Raw genomic sequence first — 19,677 nt, 5'->3', positions numbered from 1 at the left:
TCCTTTTTTTGGGGCATGTTGTGACCTCGGAAAAACTTTCGTCAACTCATTTGTACCAATAATGGGATGTAAATATTGTAATTTTTCATACTAAAAAATATTGTAATTTAGTAACATGCGGACTTATGCTCGAAAATCAACTCGAGGTTATGTGTCATATGAATTGATGCAAAAAGCAGCGGACGTAGTTTTCAAAAATTGCAGGAATAAGATAAAAACTGTTACCAAAGAATTATATGTACATATTGAGCGGGAAAAGCTAAAGCTATAAAATCTTTGTTTATTATTTTGGTTTAACAAAATCAAAATAAGTTTTATTGTATGTAAAATTATCTTTTAAGTTTTAGTTCGTTGTTTTTCGGTTCGGTTTTTTTTTGTTCAAAATTAATTCTTTTTACGATTTTAAGTGATAAGTAACCTTAAAAGGATACTTCTTAAACGAGTGTTGGTTGTGGTGGTAGTGGTTGTTAACGAGTGGCATCTGTTGTGATATGTAAAACTTGACTCAATTAGGTATTATTTTTGTGGATACAAACATTTTGGTATATTGACAAGAAAATACATAAAAAATATTCTGGCGAACTGGGAACCTCTCCCTTTTTTGAAGTCGGTTGAAAATGAAAACATCTTTTTTGGGTTGGTTGAAAAGAAATGCAACGATGGGGCATCTTACTTCTGACAATAATTTTAACAAAGTTTTCCCTTGTAACTATTCCAGTATAATTAAAATTTACCAAAATAAAAACAATTTTTCTCAATTTTGACCGGATTTTATAATGGAAACCTAACCAAACTTTCACCAAACTATCCTTGAAGTGTATCCTTTCAAATAAGAAAAGAATCATTGGAATCAGTTGGCGTGATATTGAGTTATTCGTCATTTTGTCGCCCACGTACCAATACAAATTTAATACTTATGTGATTTTCTCATACATACCATTGTCAAAAATAGACCAAGAAAAAAATTTGGTTCCAACATGGGAAGCCTTACCTTTCAAATAAAAAAAATCATTCAAATCGGTTCACCTAATCAAAAGTTATGAAGTAACATACATAAAAAAAAACAGTCGAATTGATAATCTCTTTTTCTTACAGAAGTCGGTTAAAAAAGATTTGCTTTTGCGCTTGGTGATTATTAATGATACTGTTGGTTATTCCTTAAATAAACAGGCTTTGTTCGATTATTTATTGTTTTTAATTTTGCAAATAATAGCTTTAAGAAATATGGTAACAATTTACCCCGGTCTGTTAACAACTTGCCCCAATTCGGGGTAAGTTGTTATTTTCCGACTTCAGTCATAAAAAAATTCATAATAAAAAAGTCTTACAAAGAATACCCCAAATTACTGTTTTAATTGCAAGTCTAGATATGTAAGTTGAATTTGATTATATTGTATAAATACTGAAATCAAGTATTCCTAGCCATATTTGAGGTTAAAAAAAAATCGGAACTTTTGGCCCCGCTCTCCCCTACACGTGTACCTATATATATTACTTAAGTATACGTAATTCGTGTTTTACGTCTGTTAAAGATCCTCGTGTATGTTTGTTTTGCTAATATCAGAAACTCAACCAATTTAAATATTTTCTATATTGTATTTTGGCAAATATCCCTTATTTTTTTAAATTTGATGTTAGTTCTATTGCAATTGGTTCATAAATAAAATATATATATATCGATAGTACGTTGTTCGATCTTATTGTCTTATTGAAATGCCTCATATTTTTAAGTTGGTTTGCAGTGTATAAATATTGTCTTTAAAATGATAATGTTATTAGAGAACTTGAACTACACAATAGTTAAATAAATAATTTTGTAGTTCAAGCGGGCGAAGCCGCGAAAGGGTCGCTTCCTATATAATAAATATAATTTTATTTTATTTTAATAAAAAAAATATTATTATTACTCTTAATTACATATAATAAAATAAATATGTTGTTGAAAAACTAAAATTGTATATTTCAAGAAATTACTTAAGTAGGAAAATATGTAAGATTGCTAACACTTTCTATTGTCACATAAAAAATCAACTTTACTCAAATGAAGGTTTTATTGCATTCATTTGCTATAATATTCATTAGTATAGTTTTCTTGTGCACCAGGGCGGAAAAGGCGCCGTCCCTTGTCTTGGGCCGTGAGAACTTAGGCTGGTTGGATATTGTTATTTATCTAAAGCTACATAGAAATTATATAATTAGTTATATATACGAAATTTACGTTGACTTTTATGCACGTTGAAATATCAAGTAAATTACATAAGAGTGCAAAAATAAAAGATATATTTAATTTAGTTAATTTAGATACTGAAGGGCGAAAAGTGCTATGTTTAAGTAGAAAGGGTAAAATAACAAGGTATTATTGCTTAAAGCGATCTTTTCTTTTGAGTCATTGAAAAAATAATTTGGGGAGAATCCACAAAAGAAACCGACCGGACTCGCCCACTGAGGGTTCTGTATCAATAACTTCAGGCTCAACGAGAAGTACAATTATTTAAAAAGTTGACAAACTTAAATTTACGGGTGTGTACAGAATTTTTTTATTAATTCACCTACAAATATAAGTTTATAATGGTGTTTTCGGAAATAAAAATTTCCATTTACTACATTTTAGCAATGTCTGGACAAACAATAATATGAATTATATAAGTTGTAAAAAAGATAACCAATGAACAAATTCCTCAATAATGGCAGTAATTTCTAAACCATAAATATTCCATTTAGAAATGGAACTGATATTATTCACTCATATTTTATACAATTACGTCTGAAACACGGAAAGCAACAATTGATTTGCGAAACATTATAAAAACTGGCTATCCTTGTTGAAACAATGGCTGTTGTTATCACAATCGCAGTTTTTCTATTGATAATTCATATGTTTCTTGCTATATCCTTTTGCGTTATTGCTCTTAATTGTCGTTTTTTTTTATTCTGAAAATGAAGAACAATGCGCATAAGATCGTCAATAGAGTACAATTATAAAGTATTATTTATGTTATGTAAGAGTGAAGTTACTGAGTAATCATTTAAAATATAAAATATGGAAATATAATATCATTTTATTTATAATAATTTTATTTTTACTAATATAAAATAAAATAAATGATTGTGGGTTAACTTACATTAAGGAATGTCCCGATGTAGTCTTCTAAGCTTAGTTTCTTTATCCGGAAAATATGGAATGCGAAATCAAATCTGAAACTGCAACCTCTCGTAATATGCAAAAATAGGAGCTTCACGCTTTTTCACGCATAACAGGATAGACAGAACAGGGCAGACAAAAATACGTATTTCCTTCACTCCTTTCTTCAATTCCTGCGTATTTTTCGAGACATAGCTTATTGAGTAGCGGTACATAACGCCGTGGTTTGTCTAACAGAGCGAAAAAAATAAAAATAATATATTGAAATAATAATTATGTCATAATTCATAATTTATGTACATATGAGTATATAACACATCTGAAAGTTTAATTTAATTCGTCTTAACACATATCTAAGATCATATTCAATTTCATTCAAAACAATTATAATATAGTGTCGTCATATGAACACAAAAACCATATGTATATAATTGAATTTTTTACTTCTCTAATTCCGTTCCCATACACGATCTGGAAATCTAAGTTAAATAAGCAATTAATTTTCTTATATTGCTATAATAATTATACAAAACCATCGTACAGGTAGGTAAAGCTTGAAGTAAGTATATTACACAGTGATGTTACCGTGCTCACTTCCCATAACGCCCCTTAACTTTTTACTTATTTAACTATGACCTCATGTGTCCACGACTTAAGAAAATCACATAGAACTTACTTAGGGTTGTCGCTTTTTTTTTATTTTAACATAGGAGAGAATAAAATATTAAGACATTTAAGACCAACTATTGTATTATTCTTGAGTGTTTAAATTATATAAAATTTATTATTATTATAACAGCATAAACATATGCATATGTATATAGCTTAATCGTTCGTCTCTTCAATATACATAATTCTACATGATAAAAACAAGCAAATATTTTATATTACCTAAAAATATATATAAAAATTTTTATTTTTACTAAAATATCTTTCATTTAAGAAACAAACAGCGCTACATAAAATAAAGAAAAGAAAAATATCATATTGGTCACGATTTATATATAACACACATTCTTGTTAGTTTGATAAGGAAGCAGCCCTAGTTTCTTAAGGTGCAGGTGGACAGGTCGATAAATTACCGGTCAGGTCATCGTGGGAACGGTAGTGGGCATGAACTGTGACGAAGATTTATGCGGGCTATTGGAGCAATTGTTGTTTGTCAATAATAATTGCCCCATATATTTTTAAGCAGTTTTTGTATTTCAAAATTCATAGAATTCATCATTCGAAAAACAGTTTCAGTTTGAGAAGTTCGGAAATATAGAAAACATTTCACTTAATAACTTATCAAGTAAACGCAATAGCAGTAGATGATTTGTTCTTAAGAGTTTTTTTATATAAATATAGATAGTGATTAAAATTTAGTATTAGTAAATGTAATAATTGAAGACTTAGTGCAACGATTCCTTTGAGGAAATGGTTTATTCTGAATTCCTCGCTCTAATAACAAAAGAAATCTCCACTCAATATCCAATGTCTTATCTTAAAATGAAATTCCCTCTGCCTTCCATGTTACATGCTGGAACTGCGCGTAGCGAAAAAAATAATATGTAGTTTTATTAAAAATATATTTCCTGAAATACATTTTACATCAGAAATAAATTTATTCATATACACTACACATATCACATAGAACTTAATTATATTTATATATACAATAAAAAAATTATTGTCCAAACAATTCATTCTAAAAACGCCAAATTAATAAGACTCATTATAATATATTGCCAAAATTAAATGTGCAAATGAATCTAGATGAAAAACATCATAATCGAGCCAATGTTCCAAAAGTCCAAAATAATTTCCCACGAAGTCAGGCACCGTGACTTACAAGACGATATTGAAGACGTAGCCACCGAACCGAAACTTCACACGACCGTATAGACTTCACACGGTAAGAACCCCTTGTAAGATGACCGACCTATGGAAAATCATATAGAAATACGTACTTATGAATTCAGTATGGAATTTATTGTCTCGCATACATGTTCATTTCGAATAAAGCTATTTTTTTAAATTTTGTGATGAAGAGAATCTGTTAATTTTATATCGAAGATACCGTTCAGACTGAATATTTTAGTCCAACTTCATTATTTATCTAGACCAGTCTAACTGACTAAAAACAGGCAATAATCGAACCTAAATCGATCGAGTACTAACAGATAGCCTATTACCACAACGCCATGACCAGGTATATGAACATTTTGGTGTTCCCAATTAAAAACCTTACAAAATTTATATAGTACACGCAAATAAATCCTATCTTCCATTGTATCAACAAAATGAGTAGCAAATATAGCCCATTGAGTACCATCCCATTATCTCTGGCCGTTGATAAATCAGGTATCAGGTATCTTTCAACTGTCGCCGGCTTACAGGAGTATCTATACTGTGTTAGTTAGGTAATGACAGGTTAAATAATAAACTATCCAGGATGAATGATGAACAATGCAATGTAGGCTGTGCGAGACGTATATATGTGGTAGCATTGTTACTGCAAAAATATTGGCTGGGATAGCATAAAATATTGATAGACGCTAGCTAAAATACAAGTAAATGTCACATGTTTTGCACGTTTGCTTGGGATTTGCTTGGGAATTATTAGAATGTTTACGTGAAATATACTCGTAGTGATTCATTTCTTTGTTCTCTTTTTTTTCATTTAAAATTACTTTTGTTTCTTTTTATAGTTTTGTTTATACTGATTTCAGAATTTATAGTTTTGTTTTGAGATATTAAGAGTTCATCTCCCACAAGCACTGTCCTTTTACAAACAAGTTAGTTAGTTGTTAAGTTATTGCTTATAGTAGTGCCAGAAAATTACAAATAACTATTAACATAAGAAATCCAAGCCAAAATATCGCCCTTGTATCTTTGCATGTGTTCCACCTAATCTGACACTTTCCACTCGTTAGGGCCTCGTTATTTGTTCGCTGTCCGCCCGTCTGTCACCCTTAACACCCGTTGTAGTCACGATTGACAGTTTTCCATTTGGTAGCTAAGCGTAGCCGTAACGTATTTTGCATACTGCAATTTAAATAATTCTATTTGACGAGAAATTGGAATATACTCACTTATCTTATTATTCGTTGGAATCACGTCCATAGTTTACTTACATATTTATATTTATTTAAAAGAAGAATAAAATCTAGTAAGTTATCATCTGAAACTTAATTTCGTTTCCTCTAAATAAAATATAACAAAAAATAGGACCTTAGTAATATAGATGATCATTACTTGTTGACTGCTTTTCGCACATGGTGCAAAAATTAATGAATATTTTACTCAACAATAATTACACCGAAATACATGTAAGAATTATAGCTAAGTAAATAATGCGATAAGATTTTTTGCCTCCTTACGTTAACAGCAACCCCAATTCACATAAAGATCGTAAAGTAAACTTTAGCTCATACTATGCCCATTAAGAATTCTTCAGCCGGCATCATATTGTTTTTATAATCTGAACACCGACATCCGTTGCACCTGCTGGGATCCCTAAGAGTTACATTCGTCTTTTGCTATAAAATTGGTAGATTTGATTATAAAATCCCACATTCGTAAAAAACATTCGTCATTTTGGAAATTATGGCCCACATACGTAATTGGCGGTTTAAAATTTAATTTATATATGGGACAAATGCGTTTTAGAAAGAAGTAGAATACAAACAATAGTAAACTAGACTAAACCCCGTCAATCCAACTCTGTGTTATTATATACTAATTAACTATTAAAACAACATTATTTAGTATCAATAAAATACTTTCTAATAGTAATGTATTTTTCCTGTACTTAATTGAAATTAATTGTAGCAACTTTGACTACTTTCTAGCTATAATACAGTATATTATTAAAATTTATAGCCACCGCAAAGCCTTCTGTGGCCTGACAAATACATAATTATATCATTTCTCATACATTTTCATCCTAATTTACTCTCAATCAGCCATAATTAAGATTGTGTAAACATTTTACGACACATGGAATCGTTAAAACTACTTGGCCATTATATGTAACGGATATTGAATATTTACGAGATCGGCGTCATATTAAGTATAAATAAAAACTATTTGAAGAAATCAAAGACAGAACTAAGTAGAGTGATCGACAACAGGAAGTCAATCAACGAATTTATTGGTCCACTATACTTTCGAATGAGCTCCGACGTTAGTTACTTGCCATTGTAACTTGTTTATCGATAACTATACGACAGTGCCTCTATTGCCTAATATAAGCTATTCAATTCTTTTTATTACACGATTAGGATTTAACAAGACAATTAATTGACACTGTAAAGTCTATGGTTGAATAATGAAGATTATTTTCGTTTATACGTCACAGTTATTGTATTACATTTTCTGCACATTTGAATTCAGTGCTGTAATGGAATATTATATATAATAAAATAAATAGATTGACGGTTACATTTTAAATTGATATTTCCTTGTGGAATTCATGGAAATAGAAATTTCCTACTGGAGTTCATGGAAATGGAAATTCACTTGTGGAATTTAGGGAAGCGGAATTCACTGCGTTCCTCTAGGTTGCATTTCATAGTTCATGATAAAGAACAAGGGTGTCTGTTGTTGTACTTCTTGGGTCTTTTTATATATTTTTAAATGCAAACCTATGCTGGTTACATAAGATTATAATCGTTAGTAAATTGTAATTCCTTAATAATACGTCAAAGTATATAATATTAAAGTTGCCATTTCAAGTTGTCTCATAATTTTTAAAGAGCCAACATAAGGCCCATCAAAATGCGGATGCTGCATCCAGACCTAGTACTTTACCGTGCAGGAAAAACATGACACGAAGATGAATAAAAGATATTATTGTAAAAAAATCACGAATTCAATTGTTAAATGTTCATTTCTATAGCATTCTATCTTGCGAATCTGCTGCGTCTCTAAATATTTCTCATACATTAATCATGTAACGTGAAGAATTTAGACTTCATGGGCCTTTGTACGTTTCGGATCTGGATTGACACTATACGTTGCACTCGACTCGTGGAATTGCAAATTGATATCACGTATAAATCAATATAAGCAGAAGCTTAACAAATACATGTGAAATCCTCTCTATGGTGAAATTGTATATACCGTCGTGGCGTAGGTGTGGAACACAATGGTTGTGGGTTCAATTCCCACTTGGGGGAATAAAACATTTTATATTTTCGTTTACTCTGGTAACGAGGCAGAGTCGGGCTTTGAGATCCGCCACTTAATAAGCAATGCAACGATTCGGAAATTGAGCATCTTATCAACCTAATGTAGGTTGCCAAAATTTCCTGCTGCCTGCTACGTGCAGGATACGGCGTGAAGCTAAAAAAAGTATTGAGTTTCTTTAACATTTATACTTTTTTTAGAGGCAATCACAAGATTATTATTATGAATTCTGTCCATTTACGCTCAAAAATGTGACATACAAAACATATAAAGAATATAAAAACATCGCAATGGTAATACATACAGACATTTGCAATCAGTACTAAATATTGGTAATTATTTGTAAATGTATTGTTACGTACGAGTACGCCAGGTGAACGAGACACGCGATTGCAGTTGTTGATTGGAAAGGAAAAAAATATAATTGTACGATTGATTTATTATGATATAAAAAACACGGTACGTATACTATATCATTAAAAATAGCGTTGTTTATTGGAACGTAGGTTATAGCTTCGATTCATAAAAATGTAGCTTAATCTTGGTTGTGTATGTTTCGTATAATATAGAAAATGAAACATATAAAATCAAAAATGTTAATAAATAGGTTGTGATATAATTATAATATAAAATTCTAAATACATATAGAAAATACTTTAATCCCCCAAGAGGAAATCGAACCCAAAACCGTTTCATAGAGTCAGAGGCAGACTCACGCCCCAACAACGGATAGATATATGTACATAGCATATAGGCAAATGAAATATAAATATTAATAATTCACTTATATACGTACATTATATGCAATTTGGCAACTTTGATTGATAAATTGGTGAAATAAATAATTTCCAACCAAATAAATATGTATTAAGACGAATAAAAAAACGAACTAATCTGAGAGTAGATGATCGCTCTGACGTTATCAGTGGCGGCACGATGAAATAAATTCTAAAGTCACGTTTACAATGAAATCGAGTGCTTTACTTAAAATATATTTATAATTTCAAGTAAAAATTTTGCTTTTAAGCGATTTATACCATTAATTTACATGAGCGTAGTAAAAAAGGGGGCCGGATAGTGTTGTGCACAATACAGATTTTATTAATAAAAAGTTTACCCTGAAAAATAATAAAATACACACGAAAGTAAAAGCTTTCTTTGAAGGTTGCATATGTAATATATTTTTTTTTAAATAAATAAAATTCTCTTATCTATATTTTAATATGAATACACCCTATTCTACTTTATATGATTGTCACAGTATAGCAGACGTGTGGGTGTTGGTGAGTTCTATATCATTCAATATAAAACTTGTATTCTACTGATACTAACAACGAGCCGCCATATTCGAGGTGTCATATTAGTAAAAGCGACTTAAAATATATTCAAATGATTTTGTACTCTAATTTTTAGTAGTAAAATCACATTTTTCTTTGATAAAATAATATAAAGTTTATCAATTGCTCTGTCATTCAGTCAGTCAGGATTTGAAGCAAGTGAAATGTTAATAATCTTGCCTTTTTAATGTTTGCTTTACATTATGCTAAGCTTAGTGGTAATCTCGTTAATGATCAAGGTAATACATTCTATTTTAAATGGTAAAAAAAATGCTACTACTTTTAATATGAAATTTAAATAAAAGAAGTAGCAATTTAGGACCTTGGACATTCTTAGCGGCGTAACCTAACGCCGCCTTATACTCACACATCACAAATAATTTGAATCATCATATATACATTTCTTTGTCCCACAATCACGCCGTCAAGTGGAATGTGTCATAATTATATTATGCTGGCATCAATTAACACATATACCAACCTAATTCAATTATCTTTAGGATTTCAAATGGGATCCCGATGGGACCGATACATAGCACAATCAATCACGCCTTATCGGTATACGGCGGTGATTAAATTATTTGAACGATATGTTATATGAAATTACAAATATATATTATGTATTGAGAAGTATTTATATGAAATGAATGAATATGTGAAACTTTTAAATGAATATGTGAAATTTAAATTTACTTAACTTAATTGTAAAATAACTGAAAATTGTCAAAACGATAATATGAAAAACATGTTATTGTCGTAGTTACTACTGTTAGCCGTGGTACGGTTGTGTTTAATAAAATTGATGTTAAAAGCTGAATAGTGTATTATAACTTAATATGAGCTGTCTTAAAAAAATAAAAGTACCTAATAGAAAAAAAAATAATGTAAGCATAAATATTTTTAATATTTTAAAAAACGCCGCGGCGTTTAATTCTACCACTAGGTTCTAATGTTCCCTCTGCCTACCCTGCTATGTGCAAGATACAGTATCTAAAAAAATATAAAAATTTTACTCAAACACCCCCCAAATGTTTTAAACGTTTTAAACGTTTCCTAATTTCTGATTATTTGTGATTTTTAAAAAATCAAATATACACATACACCTCTCAACAAAATATAGATTCTGTACATAAACATAAAAAAGCGTTTCATGACCTATCCATATATTTACAATTAAATATTTTGCTACGTATTTCGTTTCATATATTCCAATATAAAAAAATAGGTATGGTCCATTTACATTTTATTCATTTGAAGGTAAAAAATGTGCAAAATGAAACGTGTTAACGAACTCGCTAATATGGCACCTCAGTCTTATCCAGGTATAGTGGTGTATTTAAATGAGCCTTATCAGTTCACATGGACCGCAATCACGCTCTGATTGGGAAAGGTGCGACAGTTTTTATAGAGTTTTTTTTATCTTTTGAGGCAAAAACAAGTTCATTTTTTGTTTAAATTTTGTTTTAAAATATTATGAAGATACCTAATATCATTTAGCATAACTTTGTGGGTACGTAATTATTCCAAATGTTAACCAAATCCGACTTTTTTTATTTAAAATAAATAAAAAAATAATAAAAAAAGATTATTTAGTGGATCTGATAAAAGTTTTTACATACCTACGTCTTGATAACATATAAATATTTTCACCCGTTGAAAAAACTGATGAGTGCTGAAATCAAGTTTTATAATTTAAATCCAAATCGTCGAATACCTATAGAAATATTTCAATATCGCCTTGATGATTTTAGAAAAAATAGTTATAGTAGCCGATTAATTTTCCACGTATAAAACTCGTGCATCAGGCGCCTTACAGGGCTGGTCATAACACCGCTATCACAAGATATATGAGGGTCCAATTAATATGCACGATGTCTTGGATTGGGCCGACAGAAAATTGATTAATCGAATGCTCTATAATTGGGATAGGGTAATTAATTAGAGAGTATTGTATCGGATAAGGGTTATACGAATTAACGAGAGCTTCTCGTCGACAACTATGTTGTTTGGAACTAACAAATTTGTATTTTATGATGTTCCATAGCTGTCGTTTTACAGATTGAGATCTTACATGTTTACAATATCATTTCTTTTGTCTAATTTTCTGTTTTTTATTTCAAATATACAAAATTAAAGAATAATATTAAATAAATATAGAGTTAGGGAATTGGGGGCGTCAAATATAATGAATCTTATACAAATAATTCTACTTTGAACACAATAGATATTTAAACATGTCTAAAGATCCAACACATTAACTTATCTTCATTAAAGTACACCTCGATCCCGAGAATAAGTCCTAACGAGCAATACCGAAACCTAATAGGTCCTGCACGCACGTTACGGGATCAATTTATTTAGTTAAATTAAGCGAGGCGCATCGCATTTGCATTCAATTTCCATAACGCGGTGCAGGCGTATCAGTTGGCCATACGTCACTGTAGCGACGAGATACGGCCGTGAGTCGTGATCGAACACCGGCCAATGATATTATATGGATTTTGTTTCAAAATTTAATGGCTGTTCTGTGTTTTAACGGAATTAGTTTAGATTTTATGGCAGCTAGTATAATTAGATAGTAGGATGTGCTTAACGCACGCTATATCTTGGGTAGTCTTGTGCTCCACTCAATTTGGATGAAAGGTGGAGAGTAGTGGCCTTTTTTATTACTTGTTGAAATATTAAATTGAAGATATGATAAATTAGGTATACATCCAAATTGTTTCAATTTTTTTGTTCTAGATATAAAATAAAACTAATTTAATAAAACTCAAATAAATCATCGATTAGCTCAGTTAGTAATGGCATATAAGTTATGGCAAAAATTTGACACGTATCGTTTTTTTATATGAACTGCAGAAATGTATCGCCTGTTCATTATCTGCGCATGAGGCGACCAGTTTTTTCCACTGTGATTTATCCAACGGAAATTGTCAGACAACTAATGGCTCTTTGTTTATTGATTTATATATTGCAATATTCGGTAGCGGAGGAGGTTGGAATTATGGCCCTCTTTTTTTGCACCGCTGATTGAGCCACTGGGTTCTAACCCGACCATAATAAAATATTGTTATGATCATCAATAAAGTTCTTCAAGACTGCTTTTTTGACTCGAAATATATAATTAACAGTTTTTTACTCACGTCGGTGGGTGGAATGGCGAATATTGAATGGGAGGGAACGGTCCTAGAGTCAAAATTGGATTACATATCTGATACTTTATTATGAATCTCATTATAGTGATACAGGAAATAAGAAGTCATTAAAACCCAAAATAGTCTAATAATTAAAAGATATGATTTGAGCAGGTATATTGATTAAAGATAAAAGATACATAGAAAACATTAAGAGAAATTAGTTTTATCGACATATTTATCGTTTGAAACATCTGTGCGAATCGATTTTTTGGGCAAATATGTAATTTTATTGCATAAAAAACTGATTGCGATCGAGTGTTTTATATGATTAGCCGATCCAAACGACTGATTAATTAATTTGGAAACTGCTCAAACTAAGGGTAAATTATATATATTGTAATTTATTTACTACATATTTGTACAAAATTAAGGCCTCGACGAAACACATAACGATTACGAGAAGCCGCAGTAAACGACGATATGGTTTATTCAATTACAAATGTGGGACATCCATTGCATCTTTCACGGTACATCAAAGCTGAATTCGGTGATGATTTGGTGAAAGAACTGGATAATATTAGACACGGTTACACTAATGCTACTGACTGACATTGTTTTAAAGCTACCATTAGACTCGTTTTTTTAAATTCTTCCATAACTTTTGAAATCTTTTAAGATAAGATTTAAATATATCGCATATCTTCTTCCTATAATTGTTTCAATACAAACAATTTTTCCTATATTCAACCTACGACCTACTTTATAAACAATAAATTAAATTCCATTGGACTACTACACTCAAAAATACACTCAAACATTATTTAGATAATATGTAAAGAGTGTTGCCTTCAATAATGCACTTACCAAAGTGAGCTCGCTAGACACGTCACTGAGGCGTTCATTATAAATTCATTTGCACGCTCCGTCCAATGTGCACCGTCATGACTTTGATTATATTGGAGATGATGATTATTAGCCGTTTTATTGTCTTCCAACATTGATTTTGTTTTCTTTTTATGGTCATTACCATCGGGTGTTATGGTTGTACGTTTATTACTGTAGCGACCCTTTATTTTTGTAAGCGTTTCGTGATTAGATCTTGATGACATTGTTTTTTTTTAATAATTAGGTTGCATTACAATCGAATTGTTTTGCTTATGTTTCTCATTAATCATTATAAAATTTATATCTTCATGTAAATCGATGAAATATTTTTTAAGAAGTTAATCAACAAACAATTTTAGGAAAAAATATGAAACAAAATAACACAAAATAAATAATATTTTTTCACATCAATAATTTTTCTTTTGTTCACAGGAAAAGCCTCACAAATGCAGCCTTTGCTCCAAATCGTTCCCAACGCCAGGAGACCTAAAATCTCACATGTACGTGCACAGTGGATCCTGGCCCTACAAATGTCATATCTGCTCAAGAGGCTTCTCGAAACACACAAATTTGAAAAATCATCTATTTTTACATACTGGTATGTTTAATAATTGTATTTTTTACTTTCTATTATTTAATTTTTTTATTCATAACTTTTACATAAGAATTCGTCATTCACATCCTATTCGATCCTACATACTATTTTTTCATTATCTTCACGAGCCTGTCTTCGTCTCCTCTCCAATGGCAAGCCACTGAGTTGGATTTTAATTGTATTTTTTTTATTGCATAAATGATTAATGTCAGTTTGTTTTGTTACAGCCAAACATCAACGCAACAGCGCCAGAGATGCAACTTGAAATCGTTTAAAAAAATATTTTGAATTATAAAAAAAATCTTTAAAGACTTGGAAGTATAAAAAGTGTGATATTAGATATTAATTAATTATAAGTGTTAAATTATTCAGATAGCTATATTTTATTTAAATTTCTAAGATAGATTCTAATTTGAACTTATTATTAGGACTGTTTCCACATCAATTATTCAAACTGAGTTAATTAATGATTAAAAGTCATAATACTCCGAATCTATACATAGACATCACTAATTTTGCATAATTTTATAATTTCCCTTCACTGATTTAGTTCAGATGTTCACAGCACTAGCTTCTTATCAATTAATGTATATTAAAAATCAAATTAATGATTATATTCGTTATCCTACATATTTTTTTTTGTAAATAAGCGTTTTCCGCCTTCTTAGAATTAAGTTCAAATTATCTTATAAGCTAAATACTACAATTATGTAGTTTTTTCTACACAATTGCTCCAATATGGAGCATATTATTATTTAAGACAAACATACAAAATGTATGTAGTTATATATAGTGATGTATTATCCGTCCAAACTGAATTCAAAAGCGAATTATTAAATTATGAAACATATTTATATATTTAATCTTAAGAATATTTTTGAATAAGCAATTAAATTTTATTAACAGACAACTTTGTTTTATTTTGTATCTTGATGTTTGATTAAAGTTAAATATAGTATTTTATACATTTTTCATTTATCATATCAAACAATGAAATATAAACAACTATGAGAATAATTTTTAATCAGTGAACTGTTTAAAATACTCCTTTGTTACTGAATAAACATTATATTTTTGAAGTAAACTTCAATTAACCTTTAAATATTATTTTTGTATTTAGTTACAAATTTAAAAAAACTTATTTCTCATCGTACATCAGATATTAAATCACACGTTAGATGATATTGGCTAAAGGAGATCGAATAGTGAAGGTGAGTATTAAGTTGCTCCTAGGGGCAACACGAGGGAAGGCGAGTACGAGAGTAGGGGCGGTGCGGTAATGTCCCCTCATCTTCCCTCTTTTCACCTCGTTGATATACGATGGGTGTCTTCCAACGCGAGTAAAAATCAGTTAAATTGAGAGAGAGAATGACTAGCACTCCTGCAGCCTGCACTCATCAAGACTAGTGCCGACAGTGCCGGGGGCTTGGATGCGTTAAAGTTACACCTAATCCATGTTAACTAATAGCGCTACTCTTTTGGCAATATGATGGGCACAGTGAACAAATGGAATGCTAAGAAGGTTCTGCTCACTCAGTTCATTTCAACAGGCAACAGAATAAATAATATCTTTATATTTATACATAAACATTGCCCTGAGCGAAAATAGAATCCACAACTGCTACTACTATCTTACAACCACTCTATTAATCCTCTTAAAACGTTACAAAAAGATTAAAAAAGGTTAGAAATTTTACAACTAATTAAAAAACCTATATTTATCACATAAAATAAATAGTCAGCCAACATATATTTATAGGGTACAAGAACTGTAGGACGCCTACAGTACACGCGAGTTGCAACACATTTGCATAATACAACTTCAGTTGCCAGTATTAAATGTCTTAATTGTTCACTGGCGCATGCGTCGGGCATTTTAAGCATAGCACGGTTTATTCTTAGTGCTATTTTAAATTACTTTTTTCTTGGGGTAAACGGTATTTGTAAAGGAAGTATTGATTTGTTTGTTTACTTAATAAACAGAAAAATATTTAATTTTGTAGAATCCTTCTAAGCTAATATTATAAATGAATGTCACTTCCACTGGTTGGATGGAATAGATCTCTTATAGAGATATTTCCACCTTTGTATGTTAAATGTTTTTTCTTATGTTGCCTTATAAATAATATTATATTTAAATGTTAAGACTAATCTTTTACGTAAAATATACTGGGCAGAATAAATAAAATTTAATATAAACTTTACAGTAATACAGCTAACATATCAGAAAAACACATATACTATAACTTATTAGAAAATCGTATAATTAGCATGCGCTGCCTAAATCATTGGAGTAGATATACTTATGTAAAATGGTACTGTTTGTTTCAATATTTCAATATAAAAGCCCCGACTATTATGTACTATAAAGTAGGTATATCTACATTTTATATGAAAGCTAATATATTTCGAATAGTGAGCCATATTTAATTCTCTAAGGGAATCAAACCTGCAACTGTCGTGGCAACACAGTCAGCCGCTTATGGTACTATGTCACGAAGACCCTATTATTTTTTGAGGAAGACAACCTAACCGCCACCCTTACAACTTCCTTTCCGTTAGAAACGTATTTCTTATTGGGTTATAAACATAAACATATCCATCGACCTATATACATAAATGGATACAATGAAAAATTAACTTTTAGATATAATTTTAAATCCTCAGTAGCTATAGTGATATATATGTCAGCTTCACACTGTATCCCGTACACAGCAGGGTAGGCTGAGGGAACCTAGTGCTACGACACTCCGTTCGCCATTTTTCGTCAAATTCTGAAGCCGCGCTTTGCCTCGACGCCAGAGCGAAGAAATGAAAATATAAACTTAAATAAATATTTAATTTCCTCGAGTGGGAATCGAACCCACGATCTATCGCGCTTAAAGTGACACGCTCGTGCTCTTGCGTCACGACTAGCCTCTGGAATGTTAGATTTTTATATATTTTCTAAATTAAATTTTAAGTATTTTTTTCAGCATTCATAACATTATCTATTTTGGCAAGAATATATTAATTTACAACAATCAGTAATTAAGACTGAAGTGCAAGATCGCCGATGTTTTAATAATATAGTTTTTAAGATAAATAGCACCTGAGAAGCATAATATTATTATTTTAAACATCACACGCTTATTTTTCATCTATTTCAAATATATCTAGTACATATTTTATTAATGATTTGCATATTAAATTAATTGAATATATAAAAAGTAAGAAACGTCTGCTCATTAAGCTCGTATATTTCTTGCAACCTAAAGTTACTCGCAACAATCGAGCACGGGAATGAATATATTTTTGACATATTGCGAAGCCCATAGCCGCGTTTTGTCTTCTTCCCAGATCAAGAAAATGAAAATCATTAATTCCACTGAGTAGGGCTCAAACCCATAATTTCCTATACCTCAAGTACAAGTTTTCACCTTTCTGCACTTGCGTAGATTCAACTGTGCGTTATCTACTAGATACTCAGTATCAGAAGCGATTTTTTTATATAATTTTATATAGATTATAGACTGTGTGACCGGAAGTCGGCAAAAATAGACACAGAAAGATGTATTAATTGATAATTAAACTAATTAGATAGGTCCTCATGTGATTGTACTGATGATATACTTAAATTGGTCTTGTAATTAAAATTCGACTCGTTTTTCACAAATTTTGCATGTATAACTAAATTTTAATTAGCTTATTTAATTTAGGAATTATATTATATTACGATCTATATATCTGTTATTACAGCAACTTTATGGTTCTCCTTCATTTGATGTTGATTATTTATATCGGCTTCTTAATTATTCAACGTTATTGGCTTGAGAGGAGAATTTCTTTGAAAATCAATATTAATTAGTGAATTAATGGCGTTATATGATTTTAGAAGATTAGATATTTAAGATAATATAATTTGAAATTTTCGCTGATCATTGCTACAAAACAGATAAATCTTTCATTTTTGTCACATCATGATTTTAATACATATAGTTCTTTAACACTTACATATTTTTGTCTCCATATTGTGAACCATATGATGAAAATGAATTACACCACCACAGAAGGCCCTACTATAAGTAATATTTAAGTAAAAGTATACGATTAACCAAAAAAAGCCTTCCCACATAATAGATAATAGCATATTGTATAAGAATGTAATCGTTTATGAAGGCTTTCGCTTAAATATACGCTTAAACATTAATAATATTATATCGATCACGGCCTTATGATTAATGTAATTCACAAAGTGCTTTACCTCTATTTACTATTATATGAATACAGGCTGTTCAAAATTACAATATACATTTTTAATATTTTTAAAATTTTGTTCATACAAAAAAATAAAAATATTTATTTATTAACGTATAAAATTTTAAACGTAGCGGGATTTGAACCGCATTTCATGGACTATTTTCAAGAGGCGCAGATATAATTAAAATTTAATTAAATTACATCATCGTCATACATTTCAATAACGAACCTATGAAAATAAATAATTATTTCATATGGCAAAATACAGGGTAAAGATATATACAAAATTATATATTTCTGTAGGAATAAGAAGTGTATTATTAATAGATATACCATCAAGTCCAAATTACTTAACCACTCTTTTAAATTGAAATCCTAAAATATATGTAGCTACAATTATTCGAGCATTCTACAGCCACATTTGTATATTTTATATTCCTGATAATTGACTAGAACCAATATAAGTTTATTATATCACCAGTAAACTAAACAGCTTTATACAGGCCGAATCGGCGCAGGCGCATCGTTCTCGACATTATAAATCTTTATAAAACAATTATATTGTATACTGGGTGGTCTGGTGGGACCACCGAAACTTATCTATAGTAATAACAAAATTGTTGACGGCGTTGTCTGTACGATAACTAAAATAATCAATTGTCATAAATAATTTAAGAGATCAATTATTTTTTTAAAATTCAAACTGAACTGACGTTCAAACTAGGGTAAAATCTATATATATAAAAGGACTTGTCCTCACTGACTGAGGTAAGACGCACGCACAGCCGTAACCGCTGTGCGTAGAAACTTGATATTTGGACAAATGTTTACTTTCGTAATCTGGACATCCACTAAGAAGGAATTTTGTAAAATTTTAAACCTAAAGGGGTGAAATAGGGGTTGAAAGTTTGTATGGAATAAAATTAAAATCGGCACCGATTCTTATATAATTTGAAATTTAGATTTTTAAAAGTATTTAATTGAACATGTGTTTCATCGTTTTCTAGAATTCTCCTCCTAAGGGTGCAAATAAGGGGTTGAAAGTTTGTATAGGTTTCTTTTAAATCGTCACCAATTTTTATAAAATTTGAAATTCAGACTCTTAAACGTATATAATTAAACACATGTTTCATTGTTTTCTAGAATTCACCCCCTAAGGGTGCAAAT

At 30.3% G+C, this 19,677-nt stretch overlaps 1 protein-coding gene across 1 annotated transcript in view; it reads left to right on the top strand.

Moving 5' to 3' along the window:
* Positions 1-15,161, top strand: part of LOC146528629 (uncharacterized) — a 59,586-nt gene extending 44,425 nt beyond the window's left edge. Inside the window, exons 6-7 of the mRNA XM_085203247.1 lie at positions 14,109-14,274; positions 14,499-15,161. Coding sequence (XP_085059373.1) covers positions 14,109-14,274; positions 14,499-14,536 — 204 coding nt within the window. The 3' untranslated portion in view covers positions 14,537-15,161. The remainder of the gene's footprint in view (positions 1-14,108; positions 14,275-14,498) is intronic.
* Positions 15,162-19,677: the final 4,516 nt, after the last annotated feature.

The sequence above is a fragment of the Heliconius melpomene genome, chromosome 19 (assembly GCF_056956725.1).
Source record: "Heliconius melpomene rosina isolate 202511_hmr_F chromosome 19, ASM5695672v1, whole genome shotgun sequence".
NCBI lineage: Eukaryota > Metazoa > Arthropoda > Insecta > Lepidoptera > Nymphalidae > Heliconius > Heliconius melpomene.
This window is presented reverse-complemented; position numbering and strand designations above follow the sequence as displayed.